Genomic DNA, 18,798 nt, shown 5'->3' on the forward strand with positions numbered 1-18,798 from the left:
TGCCCTGCCAGGCGCCGCCCTGCTTTATGGCCCTGCTGACAGCTCCACCCAGGGGGCTCCCGCAGGGCGGCCAGGCCAGGCCACCACCAGGGGGGGATGTGGGTGTCATTCAGCCTGAGCCCGGCCTCATTCAATTTGGGGACATGGGCCTGAGGGGCTGGGGACAGGACTGGGGCAGGGGCGGGGACGGCTGTGGAAGAGTTGGGAGGCCTGGGACTGTGGGGCTCGTTCATCCCCCGCCCCGCTCACCCCTTCCTCCAGTGTCCTCTGGCCCAGATTCCCGAGGCCACCTCTCAGGGTACACACCCGCGTCCCTCTTAGTCCCTCTCCCAGAACGGTCTAAGGGAAAGGCTCTGCTGTCCTGGGGCCCCCTCTGCCTGACGTGTGGCAGGGCTACACTGGTGAGATGGGACAGCTTTGGGGCACCTGGTGCTCCTGTGGGGTCTGGTGAGGGCTCTCGGCCCCCCAAACCCTGAGCTGGCGTCCTGAGGGCGGTGTCCAGGCCCCCAGACCCCTGTGCGCACTCAGTGCCCCGCCCACCCTGCCTGCAGCTGCCCACAGTGGTGACCCACTGTCCCTGCTGCACTGGGCCACTCAGCCTGCACCTGGGAAGCAAGACATCTTCTGAGGTCCTTGCACTCTGGGACCCCTGGTGTCCTGGGTGACCCTGCACCTCTGTGTGCACCTGGCCACGAGGCTCGGGACAGGAGCCCCGAGGGTGAGGGGTGGGTGCTGGGTGTTGAGCCAGTGGACAGAGACTAGGGCACGGTGGCCTTCGGCCCGGGGTCCAAGGGCAGGTGCTGAATGGCGGTGCAACCCCCACCTGACACCCACTGAGCAGAGGGGCAGCCATGGGCTGGGAGACCTGGGAACTCTCCTTTATTGGGGTCCAGTACAGCCAGTCCCTGCCCCTGGCCCCTGCCAGCGGCTGGGCTCCTCCTCTTCATCGAGGACTCCGGATATCTCCTGCAGGGTCTGAAATCTTGGCTCCGGGCCTGGGGCCAGGAGGCAGCCAGGGAGATGGGGAGAGGCCCATGGGGTGCCCCAGGGGCGTCCTGCAGAGACAGTGCCTTAGGGGCAGGGACTGGCACCCCAGGCCCTGCCCCTGGGAGCCCACAGGGCTGACTCGGGATGCTCACCAGGCCTGCAGGGTGGGCACATCTGACCACAGCAGGCACAGCTGGCCGTCTACAGGCTTGGACCCGGTGGCGCTGTTCTCTGCAACCTGCTCGCTGCCCCCCCCCCATCAGAATCAGGTCTGGAGGCAGGGGCAGCGAAGTGGCGCCACGCTGGGCCTGTCCCCTGCAGCACAGCACACCTCCCTCCACCTGCCCGCCTGCCCAAGTCTCCTGCTGCTTCTGCTGGCTCACCTGCGCTTGCCCACCAGGCCCTGCAGCAGGCGCTGCAGCTGGGCACTGTCCCGCAGGCGGCTGAGCTCACTGGTGAACGTCCCGTCCGAGTGTCGTGCGGCCCTGGGGACGGGTGGCCTTGGGTCAGGTGGGGCAGGGGGTGGGGGGCTCGCCTGGATGGCCTGGCTCACCTGGGCGGTGCGGGGTGTGCAGCAGGGTCCCCGAGCAGCAGCAGCAGCAGCAGCAGTGGCCGGCAAGGGGCCATGGTGGGTGCAGCTCCGGGCACTGGGCCCCCAAATCAGTGCCGTGCTTTATACGGGCCCTGGCGCCGCGCAGTCCGGATGCATCGACCGCGAGGGAAGGTCAGGGCCGCCCCCCCAGCTGTCGCTGCTGCCTCTGCTGAGGTGGGGACAGCACCGTGGCCGGCGCAGGGCCCTGGGGCGTGGCCACCAGCTGGCCCTCGGGCAGGGTGTGGGAGCGCTTCGGCGCCGGAGTGTGGCGGCTGGAATCCCAGGCGGGATGGTGGGCAGCCCGAGAGCCTTCCAGACCTGGTAGCCTTGGGGAGGTGAGGTCGGACCAGGAAAGGGAGACGTGGAGGGCTGACCTTAGGGCTGTTCTCGTGAGGCCCAGCCGGCTGTGACACACCAGTCCTCCCGCTAAACCTCAGCAGGCATTTCAAAGATAAAGTTAACAGAATAAAATCCCCTGGTCTTAAACATGTTGCCAAATTCATTCCATTCACAAGAAATCTATCAAATCACCTAAGTAGCCCGATCTTCATAGAAAAAAATATTTCTACTTTTAAAAACTAACATGCAGTAAAATTGACTTTAAAACACAAACATACAAACCTGGGCATGGTGGTCCTGGGTTGTAGCCTGTGCCCACACGTCATTCCTTTTTCTGACTTCGAACTCTTCAAGTGTAAGGGTGTGCAACGTTTTCTTTACCTATTCATCTGCTGAACATGTGCCTTGTTTCTACCTTCTGTGTATTGTGAGTAGTGCTGATGCGAACCCCATGCCTATGTTTTGGTTTGAATGGTTGTCTTCAGGTCTCTGGGGCGTATCTGCACTGCGCGGATTCCTGTTGTGAGTTAATATGTTAACTTTTTTTTTTGGCCCTGGTGGGGATGGAATCAAGCGGCCCTCGACTCACATGCCAACCTCGGTGTGTGCGGCCAGTGGAGGACCCGCTGGGCTGGCATCCACAGGGCCAGCAAGGGCTCAGTCCCCTGTTCTCACCCTTGATCTACCCTGGCCAGCTGAGTGGGTGTCCAATGTGTCTTGCTGGGGATTTTGCTGCATTTCCTTGGTGACCAATGAGGTTGGACATATGATCAGGTGCTTCTTGGCCATTTGTACATCTTTTTAATTAATTTTTTTTAAGACAGGGTCTCGCTTTGTAGTTGAGGGTGACCTTGAACTCACTATAGCTGTGGCTGGCCTCGAACTTGCAGCAATCCACCTACCTCAGCCTCCCAAGTGCCAGGATTATGGATGTGCACCACCGAGCCCAGCCACTTCTACATCTTCTTTGAAGAAACATCTGTCTTGCTTACTTTTTTTTTTTTTTTTTTTTTGGTACCGGGGATTGAACTCAGGTCCTTGCACTTGCGCAGCAGGCGGCAAAACCACTGAGCTAAATCTCCGGCCCTGTCTTGCTTACTTTTAAATGAAGTTGTAAGAGTACTTCCTGTGTTCTGCCATTACACCCTTCCCAGATATCTGATTTTTAAACACTTTCTCCTATCCTATGGGTTTTCTCTTTTCTCTTGATAACATCATTTTTTAAAGACAGGGTCTCACTCTGTTGCCCAGAATGGCCTCGGGCTTGTGGGCTCTGTGCTCCTCCTGCCTCAGCCTCCTGAGAGCTGGGACCGCAGGCTGCACCACCATGGCCAACTCCACCACAGCATCTTCTGAGGGACAGGAGGTGCTGATTCTCATGCAATCCAACATTTTTGTTATTGCTTCTGTTCTTGTGCTTTGGTGTCACATTTAAGACACTACTGCCAAGCCTAAGGTACAGAGGTCATGTATTTTCTAAGATCATGTATTTTCTGCTAAGGACTTAATGTTTTTAGATCTTATATTTACATTTTTAATCCACTATAAGTTAATTCCTTTTTCAGTACATAGGGACTGAACCCGAGGCCTTTGCACTGAGCTACATTCCCAGTCCTTTGAGACAGGGTCTCCCTAAACCACCAAGTTTCTCAGATGGCGGCTGAACGTGTGCTCCTCCTGCCTCAGCCTCCCAAAGCGCTGGGATTAATTTTTGTGCGTGGTGTGAGGTAAGGTCAAGCTCCATCCTTTTCTTGTGAATATTCAGTTGTTCCAGTACCATTTGTTAAAGATGTTCTTCCCCACGCATGGTCTGGGCACCTGCATTCATCAGCTTTTCATTGCTGGGACCAAATGGTTGACTTACCCGCTGTACAGCAGGAAGGTTTCACTTTGGCTCACTGCTTCAGAGGGTTAGGTCCACCACTGGCTGGCACCAAGGCGGACGTAGATAGGGCAAGAGCCAGGGGCCTGGGGCCAGGGCCCAGACACTGCCCGCACGACCCACCCACAAACAGCCAGGGGGCACAAGGCCTTTCTCAGGCCAATGGGGTTAAGTTTCATGCGGCCTTGTGAAAACCACCAGCAGAGATTTATGGGTCACGCCTGGGTCCTCAACCCTCTTCCACAGAGCTGCGTGGCTAGCTTTACACGGTGCCATGGTCTCGTTTCCTGCTTTGTTTGGTACTGGGGCCGAACTCAGGACCTTGTGCTTTTGAGTCAGGTGAGGTGCCACTAAGCTAAATCCCCAGCCCTCCCAAAGGTTTCTGAAGCTTTACAATTTTGAAAGTTTGAAGACTTGGTTTTCCTTTTCAGAATTCTTTTGGGTATTTGGGGCTCCTTACAATGCCACATGAATTTTAGGTTCAGTCTTTCTATCCCCCCTCCCCCTCAGCCTTTTTGGGTTCTTGAGACAGGGTCTCGCTATGTAGTTCAGGCTGCCCTCAAACTTGCTGAGATCCTCCTGCCTCAGCCTCTCGAGTGCTGCGCCACCACACCCAGCTTCCTCTTTCTTCCTTCCTTCATTTTATTTTATTTTTATTTTTTTGAGCCAAGGTCTCACTGCATTCCCAAGCTGGTCTTGAACTTGAGAGCTCCAGTGATCCTCCTGTCTCAGCCACCTCAGTTGCTGGTAATACAGGTCCGAACCCAGCTACAGCTGGTAGTTATAGGCTGGCCTGGCACCCTGAAAGTTGCCGAGTTTGTGCTTTTTAGCTCCAACGGGAGCTTTCTTGGGACTTTCTACACATAAGATCATGCCATGAGGACAGAAACAGGCTCACTTTTACTTCTCCAACAGTGAGTGCCTCTTCTCTCCCTGGCCCCATTCCTGTCGAGCATTTTCACGGAACAGACGCCGCAGACACGAGCGCTCCTGTTCTCTCAATCCCCAGGGAGAAGCCTCCGCCTCTGTGCACTGGGGGAGCGTGGCTGTGACGGGCCCTCCCAGACTTTTCTTGCTGCTCCCAGCTTACCGGGTTGTTTGGGTGCTGCGGATGGAGCCCAGGGCCGCCCTTCTCACAACCGGTTCTGCTGCACCAGCTGGGATGGACTATCGTGAGGGATTTTCTTTTCATTCCATTGGCGTGGATAGCACATCCAGGGATTCCCATCTGCTGCCCCGCCCTGAGTCAGGGCTTACAACCCTTGGAAACTCCTGGCGGGAGCTGTTTGCCCCCATTTTGTTGAAAGACTAGATCCAAAGGGTTATCGCTCCGCCCTCCTCCTCTCGGTCCTCAGTGCTCTTGGGTTGGGAAGTTCTTTATATATTTTGTAAAGACCACATACTGCTATCATTTTATTTGTACAAGACATTTGGTGAACATACGATTTGTTAATTTGTTCTTCCAGTCTGTGGCTGGAAGTTGTAATTTTGACTAAGTCTAGTTTAGAATTTTTCCATTTGTGGATCATGCTATCAGCATTGTATCTAAAATTTTGCCTAATCCCAGGTCACGAGAATTTTCCCTCGTTTTTTTCTCCGTAATTTTTTTACAGGTTTAAATTTTACATTTAAAACGGATTCATTTAGAGCTGAGGTTGCATGTGTAGACACCTCACAACAAATCCTGCCCAAGATACAGGAGGCAAAACCTGGTAGAAACGCAAGGAGAAACGAACCTCACCCTGAGCCACGAGGCTCGTGGGGATCTGCGGGGCAGAGCTGACAGGCAGGGTGAGGCTGCAGGACCGGCCACCCGCAGGCCCGCGCTGACTCTGCCTTCACGTCCCTTCCAGCTTCTTGACTGTGGCGCACATCTGGACGCAGGAAAAGGCTCAGAACTGCGCAGAGCGCCAACCCAGGCTCCAGGACCACTTACCCGGGACTTCGGTCCCAAGGGCGTCCCCTGGCGGCGGTCACTTATGTTGTGAGTTCTGTGGCTCAAGCATGGCAGGGAGAGACCGCTGGCCCCTGAGGATCCGCCCAGGAGGGACCGAGGTCTGGAACATGGGCCAGCCTGGATCCTGTCTGTGCTTGGCTCTCAGACTCCAGGAGACCTGTTTTCTTGGAGTCCTTGATATTTCTGTCTCTGTTTTTTGAGACAGGCTCTCACTGTGTAACCCAGGCTGACCTCAGCCTGGAGTGCTGGGATTACAGGAGTGCGCCACCACGCGCAGCCTCTAACAGAAACTACCAGCCGGGCCCCTGACATCTTTGAAATCAGGACCCCGGATTCCTGGAAGAGCTCTTCCCTGGCTGCCAGGCGGGGCTCCTCGGCTAGGAGAGGAACTGGGGGCTGGCGTGAGTGTGCATCAGGCACGGTGCGGGACGCCCCCTGCAGTGACAGCTCCAAGAGAGCAGCTCCCGGGCGTCCTTCCTGCCTCGCCAAAGCCTCGCACTGTCCTTGCCCTTTCTTCTCCCGCTCTTGCAATCGTGAGGCGTGCTGGCTGCCCCCTCGGCCACTTCTCGCTGTGTCCCGGGAGTCAGCTGCATGGATCGGGCCCCCTCCCCCAGGAGGGGCTCCAACAGCCGGCCCAGTCCCTGCAGCAGGAGAGGGGCGTCCAGTTCTCACCACCGCACGGGCAAAAACTCGAGGTTGGAGTGCCCGCTGTCCACCACGGCCAAGGTGGGGTCGCGGGGATCTGCGAGGGTGGAGGCTGCGGCGCAGCGGGCAGCCCGGAGCCCTGGGAGGGGGCGTTCGAGGCTTTGGCCGCGCCTGTCCCGAGAGAGAGCGGGGCGAGGGGGTGGCGCCTGCGCCCGCCTCAAGGTGCTCACAGCCCTGGTCGGGCCGCCCGCCCCGTCTGTCTCGAAGTGCAGACGAACACCCTCTCCTCCGCGGCCCTGCACCCGCGAAGCTGGGCTCCAGGGTAGGGAGTGCAGAAGCCCGGGCCGTAGACGGCGCGCACAGCGCAGGCACGAGCCACCCCGACACTCCTGGGGCGGGGCTGAAGAGCAAGGTTGGCCCTTACTCCCCCCTGCCCGGTGCGTTGTGGGAGGGACGGCGGCGGTGGGGCGGGGCTGCAGGCAGCCGTCGCGTGTACGCTCAGGCACGTGGGCCATGCACCATGGGGAACCGCAGGGCCGCGGACGCGGGCTGGCTGCTGGTGGGGCGCGGGGCCAGAGCGGGGGCTGCGGGCACAGGCGGGGGGCTAGGGGGCGCGGGCGTGGTGGCGCTGGCGGGCCCCGTGTTGCTCATTGGCGCGGTCCTGGCGGGGAACTCGCTCGTGTGCATGAGCGTGGCCTCCGAGCGCGCGCTGCAGACGCCCACCAACTACTTCATCCCGAGCCTGGCGGCCGCCGACCTCCCCCTTGCGCTGCTCGTGCTGCCGCTCTTCGTCTGTGCCGAGGTGAGCCAGCGCCGGCCTTGCTCCTGTGGCCCCGCCCCTCCCCTCCCCTCCCTGCCCCGCCCCGCCGAGGCCCAGAGCGTAGCCCCAGGAGCTCGATCCCCAGCAGTTGCCGGGCGCCTGGTCCCGGCGTCCCCCGGCCGTTTTGCTGTCCCTCTGCCACCTCCCCCTGTCTTGGCGTCTGCCACCCAAGAGAGGCCTCTGTCCCTTGAGCCAGGGACCTCAGAAACGGGCAACTCTGCTAGTCCAGGGCCGCCTCTTGATAGCTGGATGGACGGGCAGATGCAGGGTCGGCCGCCCCCAGTGCCCAAGGTGTACACACCACGGAAGGCGCCACGGTCACGCAGGACCTCTCACGCGCTCGCCAGTCCACCCCGCGCACCCTGCGGCTGGGGCGCAGGGAGGACGCACAGACGGTCCGCGAGTGCGGAGCCAAGTGCTGAGCGGGAGCGGGAGCTGGGAGGGCCCGGATTGCTCTCCAGCGTGCCCACCTGGCGCCCACGTCTCTGCGCGCAGGTTTGGCCCGAGCAAAGCCTCTTAAGCGCTGGGCTGGGACGCGGTGTCCTGCGCTGTGGGGGAGGGGACGCCGGCTTCAGGGTGGACACCAGAGGCCAGACGCTGAGGCGCAGGCCTGCAGCAAGGACTCGCTCGACCTCGGCTGCTCCCAAGCAGCGCAGGACGTCACGTGACGACCGTCAGGCGCCTAATCGTCCCCATCAGCAGGATGTAGAGGGGCAGCTGGCTGCCTCTTTGCCCTTTGGGGGAGGTGCTCCATGCATGATCCTGGACTGGGCACTGTGCCGAGGTCGTCGTCATTTCTACACTCATTCGTCCTTAGGACAGTTGTGAGGTGAATATTGTCACCACCCGCATCCCAGAGGAGGAAACAGTGAAGTAACTTATTCCAAGTCCGCGGACAGTTTAGCCAGAGGATGACTCTCAGCCCGGCCCAGCCAGGCCTGAGGCTGCTCTCCCGCGATGACATCAGACACCCAGGGTCTCTCCCAGGCTTCGCGGTCCTAACACAAGGAGACCTGGGCAGGGGCCCTCCAGCCACCTCAGGTTCACATGGGGCCCCTTCCCGTGAGCCTCAGCCTTGCTCCGCCAAAGAGTGGGGGTAGGGAGTCCGCGGCCGTGGCTGTGGCTGGAAATGTCAGGTCTTGTGTCTCTTGTGCGCTCTCGTGGCTGCCCAGGTCCACGGCGGAGAGTGGCTGCTGAGCCCCGGCCTCTGCGACGAGCTCATGGCTATGGACGTCATGCTCTGCACGGCCTCGATCTTCAACCTTTGCGCCATCAGCGTCGACAGGTGGGCAACCTGCCCGCCCCGCCCCCGTCCTCACGCCCCTGTCGCCCCGCCCCGCAGGTTCGTGGCCGTGGCCGTGACTGTGCCGCTGAGCTATGGCCGGCAGGGCCGGCGTCAGCTGCTGCTCATAGGTGCCGCCTGGCTGCTGTCCGCTGCAGTGGCCGCGCCGGGGCTGTGCGGCTTCAATGACGTGCGCGGCCGCGACCCGGCCGTGTGCCGCCTGGAGGACCGCGACTACGTGGTCTACTCGTCCGTGTGCTCCTTCCTCCTGCCCTGCCCGCTCATGCTTCTGCTCTCCTGGGCCACCATCCGCGGACTGCGGCGCTGGGGGGCTGCCCGGCGAACCAAGCCGCACTCGCGCGCTCCCCACCGGCCCAGCGGCCCGGGTCCGCCCCCAGCACCCTGGACCCCGAGGACTCCGCGCCCGGGCTGCCCTGCGCGCTGGACTGCGCACCCGCTCCCGGCCTTCCCCGGGACCTGGAAGGCGCTATGTCGCTCCAGACCCCATCCCTTACGCGGCGCTCCCGCCGCAGGTCCGCAGGAGGCGGCGCCCCAAGATCTCCAGCTGGGAACGCAAGGCCATGAGGGTCCTGCCGGTGGTGGTCGGTGGGTTCTCCACCCCTTTGAGCGGGCAAGGGCAGGCGGTACTGGAGGCGGAGGTCAGGGCGTGGTGCAGCGAGGGGAGGGGACCAGACGCGCGCTGCTGGCCGCCAGGGCGCCTGCTCATAATGCCCGTCCCCAGGGGCCTTCGTGCTGTGCTGGACACCTTTCTTCGTGGTGCACATCATGCGCGCGCTGTGTCCCGGGTGCTCCGTGTCCCCGCGCCCGGTCAGCGCCGTCACCTGGCTGGGCTACGTCCACAGCGCCCTCAACTCCCCCATCGTCTACACCGTCTTCAATGCCGAGTTCCGGGCCGTCTTTCACAAAGCACTGCGCCTGTGCTGCTTATCCATCTCCCGGGGATCGGGCCGGCCGGCCGGGAGGGGCCGAGCCGTCATCTGATTAAACCAACTCCTGCCTGACCTGTGGGGTGTGGTTGTGGGTAGCCGCGTGGGGAGGGGCTCTGTGCAGAGTACCGGGCTACCCAGTCCCATGGCCGCTGCCCTTCCAGGATCGGGACGAGGGGATCTGGGGGGTGACTCCTGCAGGGAAAGGCTGGGGAGGGGGAACCCTGCTGCCCTGTGCGGCTCTCTTGGGCCCCTACCATTGCATGCAGCCCCCAGCTGCTGAGGGGTCCTAGGGGGGACAGCATCCCTAGACCATGAGCAGGAGGTGAAGTGAGGGGCTTTGAGGTCTACGAGCTGAGGTCACCACCTTAGCATCAGGAAGCGAGTGCTCTGTGCAGAGGGGCCATGCCCCCCCCCACGCCCACGCTCTCTCCATGGCTCCAGGGGCACCCAGGAAGCCCCCAGCCTCCTCCCAGTAACAGCCATTTCTCACACCTCAGGGAACAAACTGGGTCACAGGTTTGCGGAGAGACAGCGACGCTGTGTGGGAGGTGGGACTCCCTTGAGCTTTGCCCTGAGACCTGAGGGCCTAAGTGTGCCTGACCCTGCTGGCCCTGCTGAGCGGCTCTGTAAACAGGTGGCCGCCAGGAGCCTCCACACTCCAGGGTCGACACCAAGGCCCTCAGAAAGTGAGCCCCTGGAGACACCCCAAGCCTGAGGTCTGCAGGTTTTTAAAGCCAAGGGGAAGAGCAAGATGTTTCCCAAACCCAGGAAGCGTCAGGCCTGCAGTAGGGCAGTGGTATCCATCTGGACCCTCCCTGCGCCAAGGCCCCAGGCACCTCCTCCAGGGGATAGGTGGCCCTGTCCCCCACAGGCCACGCTCTGCTCAGCGCTGTCTGGGCAGTCCTCTGCCTGCCCAGTGTTCCTCGGCTTCCTGCCACCTGTTGCTGCAAACCCCCTGGCCAGGCCCAGCCCCCTGCAGGTGCCCAGCAGCCTCCATGTGGCCTGTGTGGCTGGACAGGGTTGAGGGCTGACAAGGTCCCTGCCTGAGCCGCAGCCAGCTCAGTGCTGGGGATCAGCCTGCCTACTCCAGGGATAGGCCAGCATAAGGGGCCGGACTTGGCCCTCAGGCAGCCTGGCCATGAAGGCCTGGGCTCAGCAGTGGGAGGAGCCTCAGGCTGGTCCTCAGAGCACAGGTGCCCCCCAAAGCCAGCGCCTCCGAGGCTCATGCCCTCCTGTCTTGGACCTGGTACCTGTGGGCATCGCCCCTGTGGTCAGCCTGGGAACTTGGAGGAGCCTCAAGCATGGGAGTGGGTGCCATTCCCAGCTGGGCCTGGTGCATCTGCCTCCTCTCAGGCGCCTCGAGGGAACCCAGCAGACAGGACCTCAGTGGGCACTGGGAGGGCATGGCTAGAAAGGTGGGGAAGCTTCCAGAACATAGTAGCACTGATGTCAGCAAAGGGGACCAACATCCGAACACCCTGGGGTGAGGACCCCCCAAATGCATCCAGCCCCATGGCCCTGCTCCTGAGGACAGCAGAGTGAACCGCACAAAGATGACCAGGGCTCTGTGACCCTGGGCACAGGCTACCAGGCAAAATGTTTTGTGTGCACTCAACTAGCTACCCTCGGGCATAGCTCGGGTACCAGGTCACTGGGAGAGGATGTGGAGCCGGCGCACCCGAGGCCGCCTTCCCATGTAAGGCCCTCTATGCAAGGACTGGAGCCCCCTTCTCCGGCCCTCCAGCCACAGCTGCCCCAGGCAGACATCCTGTCCCCTGCAGGCCCCGCTCAAGGTCAGCAAGAGAAGTACTGAAGCCTGGCCCTGCCACGTGCCATGAGGACAAACAGGACGGAACCCCTCAGGCTGAGAGCCTGCGTCAAGCTGCGGCACCAGGTGATGCGTGGGTGGGGGCTTTATTTACTGCTTTGCTGACAGACACGACACGACATGACACGCGTGTACACGTGTCGCAGCTCCGGGACACCGTGGGCGAGTGCACACTCGCGGTCCCGGTGAGAGCACCGTGAGGGTACGGACCTGGGCTGTCCCCTGCTGTCAGCCCTCCTGGGCCTGCTGGGTGGGGAGCGCCTGTCCAGGGTGCCGCTGGGCTGCAGTCTGTGGGAACCTGTCCACTAGCTGCTTCCTGCCCCTTGTCTCCTCCACGTCCCCGTCTGCAGGGTCTTCGGCCTTCTGGGAGGCGGGGAAGTGCTCAGCTCACACGGTGACCTTCTCAATCACGCTGTCGGTGACGTGCACTTCGTCAGCTTGGACAGTGACAGCTGCCGACTGGCCACATATGTGCTGATGGTCTTTCCAGTCCTGCAAGGAGGTAAAGATGGCAGTCACAGGAGCGGGCTGGGGGAAAACCTTGGACACAGCAAGATGTGTGTGGAGGGGCTGGGGTGGGGTGCCCCTGGCCTTTGCTCCCAGAGCTGCTGGGCTAGGACACATCAACTCAGTGCCTATGCTGCCTGGCCCTGCTCCAGTCCACCTGGGGTCCAGCCTTCCCCATACCCCTGAGGTTTCAGGATCAGACAACCACCAGGGTAGGCTTAAAAACAAGGTTCCCAGCCAGGCGTAGTGGTATGGGCCTGTAATCCCAGCTACTCAGGAGACTGAGGCAGGATCACTAGTTTGAAGCCTGGGCACCTTATGGAGACCCTGTCTCGAAAAAAAGTTAAAAAGGGCTGAGGATGTAGCTTAGTAGTAGAGCACCCTTGGGTTCCATCCCCAGCACTGCCAGAAGAAAAAAATCCAAGCTGACTGAAATGATCTGGGGCTCACGGGTCAAAAACATTCAGGGAAGGGCTGGGGATTTAGCTCTGGTTCTGCCATCTGCCTCACAAGCGCAAGGTCCCGAGTTCGATCCCAGGTACCCCCCCCCCAAAGAAACCCCCAACATGCAGGGAGCAGGGAGATATAGCGCCCCCAAGAGGGAGGACGAGCTGGGAAGGCATTCAAGGTGGGAGGCCAGGCCTCCTCAGATGCCCTTGCTCCCCAGCAGCCCCAGGTCCTCCACTGGAAATACACGAGTCCTACAGGTCTGGGAGCCACGGCTAGGTGACATAATCCAAGGGACAGACACAGGCACAAGACAGCGAGGGTCCAGGACACCTAGGCATCGAGAGCTCCCCCTGCAGCTGGGGCCTGGACCTGTGACAGCATCACAAGTCTGCGCCCATCCCGGGGAATTCAGCAACTTAACAAGACCATGTCTTGAAATGAAAACATCCCTGGGTTCAATCCTCAGTCCCTCTGAATGAATAAGTAACTGCTAACCTGACAACAGAACCCCCAAATGTAGGGAGCAAAAGCTGACAACACAATGCCTTGCTCTGAGTCCTGGAGAGAAATCAGCAAGCACACACAAGGGGCACAGGCCAGGCCCAGGCAAATCGCAGTCCGTTCAAAGGGACTGAAGTCCTCCACAGTGTGTTCTCCAACCACAGTAAAAGTAGAAATTGGTGACAAATGTAGCCTTAGAAAATGCACAGATACCTGGAAACTAACACTTCTAAAGGAATCATAAAATAAACATTTTATTTTTGCATTACTGGGGGTCGAGCCCAGGGCTGTGAGCATGCTAGAAGCTCTATACCCTTGAGCTACACTCCAGCCCTCAGTGGATAAGCAGGAAAACCACCTGTGTGTGTGTGAGACAGCCTTAGGGCTGCGGTGTGGGGGACACCGTGGCCCTTTAAATGTGTGTATTGGGAAAGAAGACAGACATCAAGCTAGCAGCATAAGCTTTCACCCCAAGGACTGGGAAAACAAAAGCAAACCGGGCACAGTGGGAGGAAGGAAGGGAAGTAGGAAGCCAGAAAACAGTAGAGAAACAGTGGGACCAAGAGCTGTTCACTGCTGAGACCCCCAGAGGGGACAAGCCTGGCGCTGCCACTGAAATACGCGTCCCTGCTGGGAACAATGGCAAACAAGGGACCTCACAACCAGCCACAGAGAAATCCAAAGGGTCCTAATGGAGCACCAAAGAGCCCTGAAGAAACGGACAGGTTCCCGGAAGGCTGTGGACTGCCAACACCGACTCAAGAAGCAACAGAACCTAACTGCAGGTAATAAAAGTTCTTCTGCAGAGAAGTCTAGGCCTGGCTGGTTTTGCAAGTGACTTCTAACGAACCTTTGCCAGGAAACAACAGTGATCGCCGAGTCTTTCAGAAGAGGCACACACACTTCCCGACTCAGCCGGAGGCCAGGCGGACATCTCGGGATACAATGGGACCAATCTCTCATGCACAGACACAGAAAACCCCCAGCAAGATGGCAAACATCAAGCTGAGAGGAGCAGGATAGTGTGGCGTGACCAAGGGATTTTCCCAGGAAACTGGGATTTCCCAGGGTTGGCTTAACTGCTCCAGAGGTCACTGCAGTACATGCTACAGCATTACCGACAGAAACTCAACTGGCGATGTGGGGAGCTCCTCGCCTGCTAAGAGACCTACAGGCAGCATCTCAGTTAAGGGTGGAGGACCGAACCATCTGCCCCTGAGAGGGGAACGAGGCAGGGACTTCTGCTCCAAACACATTTCAGCACTGTACTGCATCAGAGGGTGTAGTGAGGCAAGAGAAAAGAAAAGGCCCCCAGATTGCACAGCAAGCACTATCTTCATTCAGAGACCATGCGGCACAAATGAAACCACACAGTCCAAAAATCACTCGTTTTCCTTAGCACTGCAGTAAGCACCTGAAAATGAGACTAAGAAAGTAATTCCATTCAAAAGAGCATCCACAATAAGCTGCTCTGGAACGAAGCCAACAAACAAAGGCAGACTTTTTTTTTTTTGGTACTGGGGATCAAACTCAGTTTCTTGCGCTTGCGCAGCAGGCGATGAAACCACTGAGCTAAATCCCCGGCCTAAAACAGACTTTTATACGATGGACAAAACCTTCCTGACAGCAGCCAAGGAGGGCGAAGGCGCTCTGTGTTCACAGACCAGGGGCTCGGTGATCAAGCTCGATGCTTCCCAGCAAGCCTTTTTCCACAAACTGACAAGCTGGTCTCAGAATGCGTAGAAAATGCACAGGACCAAGTCAACCAAAGCAGTTCTGAAAAAGAACAAAGCTAGGGACTCCCTTTCTGACTGCCAAGTGTACTCTGCAGTGGCAGCTGAGATAGCTGGATATCTACATGCAGAAAATGAGCTCGAACCCCTGCCTCCTACCATCAATAAAAACTAACTAAAAATCTATCATAAGTCTAAACCTGAGAGCTAAAATTATGTTTTAGAAGAAAACAGGAAAAAAAATCTTCCTAACCCTGAGTTAGGCAAAACTGAGATCCAAGACCACAAGTCCCAGGATAAAATGCCAAAAGCACTGTCCTCATAACCATCAAAATTAAAAACTTTCACCCGGTAAGAAACATCATTAAGAAAGTGAAGGACTGGATTGTGTGAGGCCCTGGATTCAAATCCCCAGCACCAAAAACATAAATGAACAAAGTAGAGGCAAGCCATAGATTGGCAGAAAATACTTGCAAATCATGTATCTGATAAAGGACTTGTATCCAAAATATATAAGGCTCTAAATTCCACAAGAAAAGAAGCAATCCAACTTAAAAGGTAGGCAAGAGATTTAAAGAGCCATTTCACCAAAAAAGATATGCAAACACATAGTGAGCTTTCCAAAGATGCCCAGCCTGCTGAGGTGTTAGGGAAGTGGGACTTAGAACTCACCCTACATGGATCCTCTCCTGTTCCGATACCACCTAGTCCCAGTGCATGAGGACCAGCCTCAGTGTGTGAGGGACGGAACAGGGGCAGACAGAGAAATTTACTGGAGACTTATTGACAGAAGTGGGGTTCAAGGAGCCAGCAATTGGGGTCAGAAAGGGGAGTATCTGTGGGTTGGGGCAAAAGTGACTTTACCTAGCTAGCATGTCCAGGGTACAGCTGCAATGCCCCAGCTGTGACTCTAATGGTTTTATCTCTTTACAGTTTGCTGGGAAACTGCAGTAAATACCAGCTAGTGTCTCTCTGGATGGTCATGGTGGCTGTGACCCAAGATGCTGCAGTCACGTCAAGCTGAGACCACACATCACCTACAGAACAGCTGTGATCAAAGGAATCGGGCTGGTGAGGATGTGAGACAGGGCCAACAGAGCAGTGGGATGTCACTCTGGACAACAGCCTGGAAGTTTCTTCATCACCCCGAACAGACCTTCACCATGTGACCTGCAAACCCTCCCAGGTGTCTACCCAACAAGTGGGGATGCATATCCCCCCAACAAAGTCTCCAGCAGCAGCATCCATGCTGGCCAGGCAGCAGACAGCTCAGAGGTGACAAATTCGGGGTGCGCAGGCAAGCTGTGCACCCGGCACAGGGGACTGTGACTGGGCAGCCCAGGGGGGACGAAACCTTGCTGGTGCTGTCACTGAATGGGTCCTGGAAACACGGTGAGCAGAAGCTAGAGACAGAGCCACTAGGGCAATTCCTGTCCATGAAATGTCCAGACAGGCAAACGACAGACAGAAGATTGGTTAGCACTGCTGGGGGGTTCACGGGACTTTAGGAGGAAAGTTCTAAGACTGAACTGTACAACTCTGTAAACAATTCACTAAAAAGAATTGAATTGGGGCTGGGGATTTAGCTCAGTGGTTCTGGCGCCTGCCTCACAAATGCAAGGTCCCGAGTTTGATCCCTGGTACCAAAAAAAAAAAAGTGTTCTGTAATTAAAAAGAATTGAATTGTAAACTTAATGTGGCTGAACTGTATGGTATATAAACTGTACATACCACAATAAAGATGTAAACTCACACACTTGGAGTTTAAAGAGAAATGGTATGCAAGTTGAAGCCACAAAACAAGTCACGACTGCCATCCTGGCCTAGAAACCGGCAGCGCAGAGCCCTCTGTGGCACCTCCCAAGGTCAGGTAAGGAGGTGCAGCCTGGGGACTCTTCTTCCATCCTGTCTGGTGCTCACTTTGGGTGTAATCTGTCAACAAGATGTCGCTGGGGTTCCACCCCCAGGGAAGGGCTGCAGGGCGAGGCAGGCGCTCGCACTCAGAATGCCACTCGGAAGAATCCACCCCAGCCATGTGTGCGCCTACCTCGTCCTTTCCCTCTCAGCAGCTCTGGGCTCCAGTCAGTCTCTCCAAGTGCTCAGGAATGACTCCGATGCCCTTTCTCAGCCAAGCTCATTACTGACACTCAGGGGACCTGGGCACCTGGCTCGGCTTCCTGCATCTCTGCCATGCTGGGAGTGAGCAGGGTGCAAGGCGAGGGCAGGCCATGCACCAGTTCCCGAGCACCCTTCAGGGCGACAGGACTGTTCCTCCTGCTGCTGCACACCCTGGGAGGGCCTAGGCACCTGCAGACCCTGGGCTGTGCCCACCCCAAGGCCAGCCCTTCATACCCCATCCTGCTGGGCACCTCTGTTCCTCCCCTGGGACAGGGCCGGCATCAGAGTGCAGCAGGTCTGGGGAGGCTCTGTCTGCAGAACACCGGGCTCTTGTGAGGGCAGCTGGGCTGTGCTCACACTGGACCAGCATCCTCTTTATCCCCAGTGGCACCTTCCAGCCCATGGGAATTCAGATGGGCACTGAGCAGGAGTCACAGAGCAAGACTTGGCCCGAAGCCCAGCAGCGAGGGCTCCAGACCACCAAGGCCATATTGGCCCCTCGTGTCTGCTCTGCTGACCAGTGGGACCCCTAGTCAGATCAAGGGTCAGCACCCACCCTCCCTCCCAGTCCCCGCAGAGCGGAAGGCAGGATGAAAGGACACGGATTGTCCCTAAGGCACGAATGTTCCTGAGGAAGCACCCCATAAAGAGCAGGGAAGGGCTGGGGATTTAGCTCAGTGGTTCTGCTGCCTGCGTCGAAAGCATAAGGACCCGAGTTTGATTCCCAGTACAAAAAAAAAAAAAAAGAGCAGGGGACATAGCTATGACTAAGGTGACCTGGAGAGAGGCCCAGTTCCCACAGGCCCAGGCCCAGGCCCACACTGTCGGGCCGGAGGGACAGGTGGTCCTGCCCCCACCATGCACTCCCCCATCTCAGCACAGCTGCACTGGGTAAGCCGCACCCAGCGGGGGATGAGGGACACAGCAATCAGAGCCATCCACATTAACTAAATAAGACCCTGACTACCCAGGAGTGGCCTGAGGGACGTGGGACAGCATCTGTAGGTCCAGACAACCCGTTTAATTTCCTTACACCGAAGAGCTGAGGGACAAGCAGACTGTGCAGCTTTACACGACCTGCTGGCCTCAGACGGTGCCTTGGAGCCAACGGTTGCCACTTCTGGGGCCTCCTCAGGGGCAACAGGCACAGCATCATTCGGGGACAGGAGGGAGGACTCGGGGTCCCACAGACTGGGACGTACCTTGCGCTGGCAGAACGTGGAGCAGTAGTTGACCTTGTGGCAGCCGGTGCACTCGCTCAGGGCCTCCCGGCCGCAGTTCACACACGACTGCTGCAGGAGGAACAGGGCAGTCAGTGGCACGGCCCGACTCCAGGGACAGACACGCAGGGGCAGACTGGCCTCCGACGTGGTCTTCCTCCAGACCCCACTCCTGCCTCGCTGTGTCAGCCCCATATGCACCGGCAGTAGCATCCACACTGCAAGGACCCTGTCAGCTACACAGAAAACCCAGTTGGGGAAGAAGCGCAGTACTTGATAAGTGTCCTGAGCACACGTCCTATCCGCATCTCAGGGACAGGACCAGGAGGCTGCCCACGGGCCCCGGGGGACCCAGAAGAGCCCTGGACAGAGGCCACAGCCTGGGCCAAGGCGGAGCACCTTCAACCGCTGCACACACGGACACCACTGGCACCACCAGAGTCCTGTGCCAGCAGCTGCTCTGGGCAGAAACCCCGGCCTCAGCACTTGGAAAGATGTGTGCAGGCCCTGCCAGCTCAGACCCTGCAAGGGACATTCCATGTGCACAGCGTGCAGCGTGGCCCAACTCCCAGCGAGGGGCACCCTGAAGAACCAGCAGTTAAGTTGGCTTTGTCGCCATCAGCATGACTGGCTGAGATGGGACACACCTGGAGCATGTATCACAGGAACAAGCTGCTTTTGTTTTATTTTACTTGACTGTATTTTATTTTTTGCAGTGTTGGGGATGGAACCTAGCACCTTGCACATGCTAAGCAAGTGCTCAAACACCAAGCTACATCCAGCCCTGGTTTTAAGACAGGGTCTCACTAAGTTGGCCAGGCTGGCCTTGAACACATGACCCTCCTGCCTCAGCCTCCCAAGTAACTGTATTTACGGGTGTGTGCCACCTGAGCTGGCCTAAGCACCTTCTTTTAAACGCCAACGGAGAATAAGACCAAAAAAACACAACATTTATTTTTAGGACAAGGTCTCACTACATAGCCCAGG

The 18,798-nt window shown here is 58.2% G+C and overlaps 3 protein-coding genes across 8 annotated transcripts in view; 1 reads left to right on the top strand and 2 right to left on the bottom strand.

Annotated features, from left to right (window-relative positions):
• Positions 1-148: 148 nt before the first annotated feature.
• On the bottom strand, positions 149-5,014 carry Sct (secretin). Its single transcript, XM_004851700.3, has 4 exons — positions 1,541-5,014; positions 1,371-1,472; positions 1,140-1,232; positions 149-1,055 (listed from the first exon to the last, which is right to left on the bottom strand). The coding sequence occupies exons 1-4, from the start codon at positions 1,612-1,614 to the stop codon at positions 944-946; spliced, it is 381 nt and encodes a 126-aa protein (XP_004851757.1). The 5' UTR covers positions 1,615-5,014; the 3' UTR covers positions 149-943.
• A 1,908-nt stretch (positions 5,015-6,922) lies between these two features.
• Drd4 (dopamine receptor D4) lies at positions 6,923-11,341 on the top strand. The gene is given in 4 exon segments (XM_013074630.3): positions 6,923-7,204; positions 8,395-8,933; positions 8,935-9,110; positions 9,247-11,341. Coding segments are annotated over 4 exon segments (1,257 nt in total). The 3' UTR covers positions 9,507-11,341.
• An 11-nt stretch (positions 11,342-11,352) lies between these two features.
• Deaf1 (DEAF1 transcription factor) overlaps positions 11,353-18,798 on the bottom strand; it is a 32,835-nt gene continuing 25,389 nt past the window's right edge. For 4 of the 6 annotated variants that reach the window (XM_021264048.2, XM_004851698.4, XM_087211190.1 and 1 more), the window contains 2 exons: positions 17,794-17,883; positions 11,353-11,774 (listed from right to left, as the gene is read on the bottom strand). In XM_021264048.2, coding sequence (XP_021119707.2) covers positions 11,716-11,774; positions 17,794-17,883 — 149 coding nt within the window. In that variant the 3' untranslated portion in view covers positions 11,353-11,715. Of the gene's footprint in view, positions 11,775-17,793; positions 18,048-18,798 lie in introns of those variants that run through there. The other 2 variants (XR_015451319.1, XM_087211189.1) reach the window with 2 other exon arrangements.

The sequence above is a fragment of the Heterocephalus glaber genome, unplaced genomic scaffold, assembly GCF_053883595.1.
Source record: "Heterocephalus glaber isolate CG9 unplaced genomic scaffold, H.glaber_assembly_v1.0 deba00001428, whole genome shotgun sequence".
Classification (NCBI taxonomy): Eukaryota; Metazoa; Chordata; class Mammalia; order Rodentia; family Bathyergidae; genus Heterocephalus; species Heterocephalus glaber.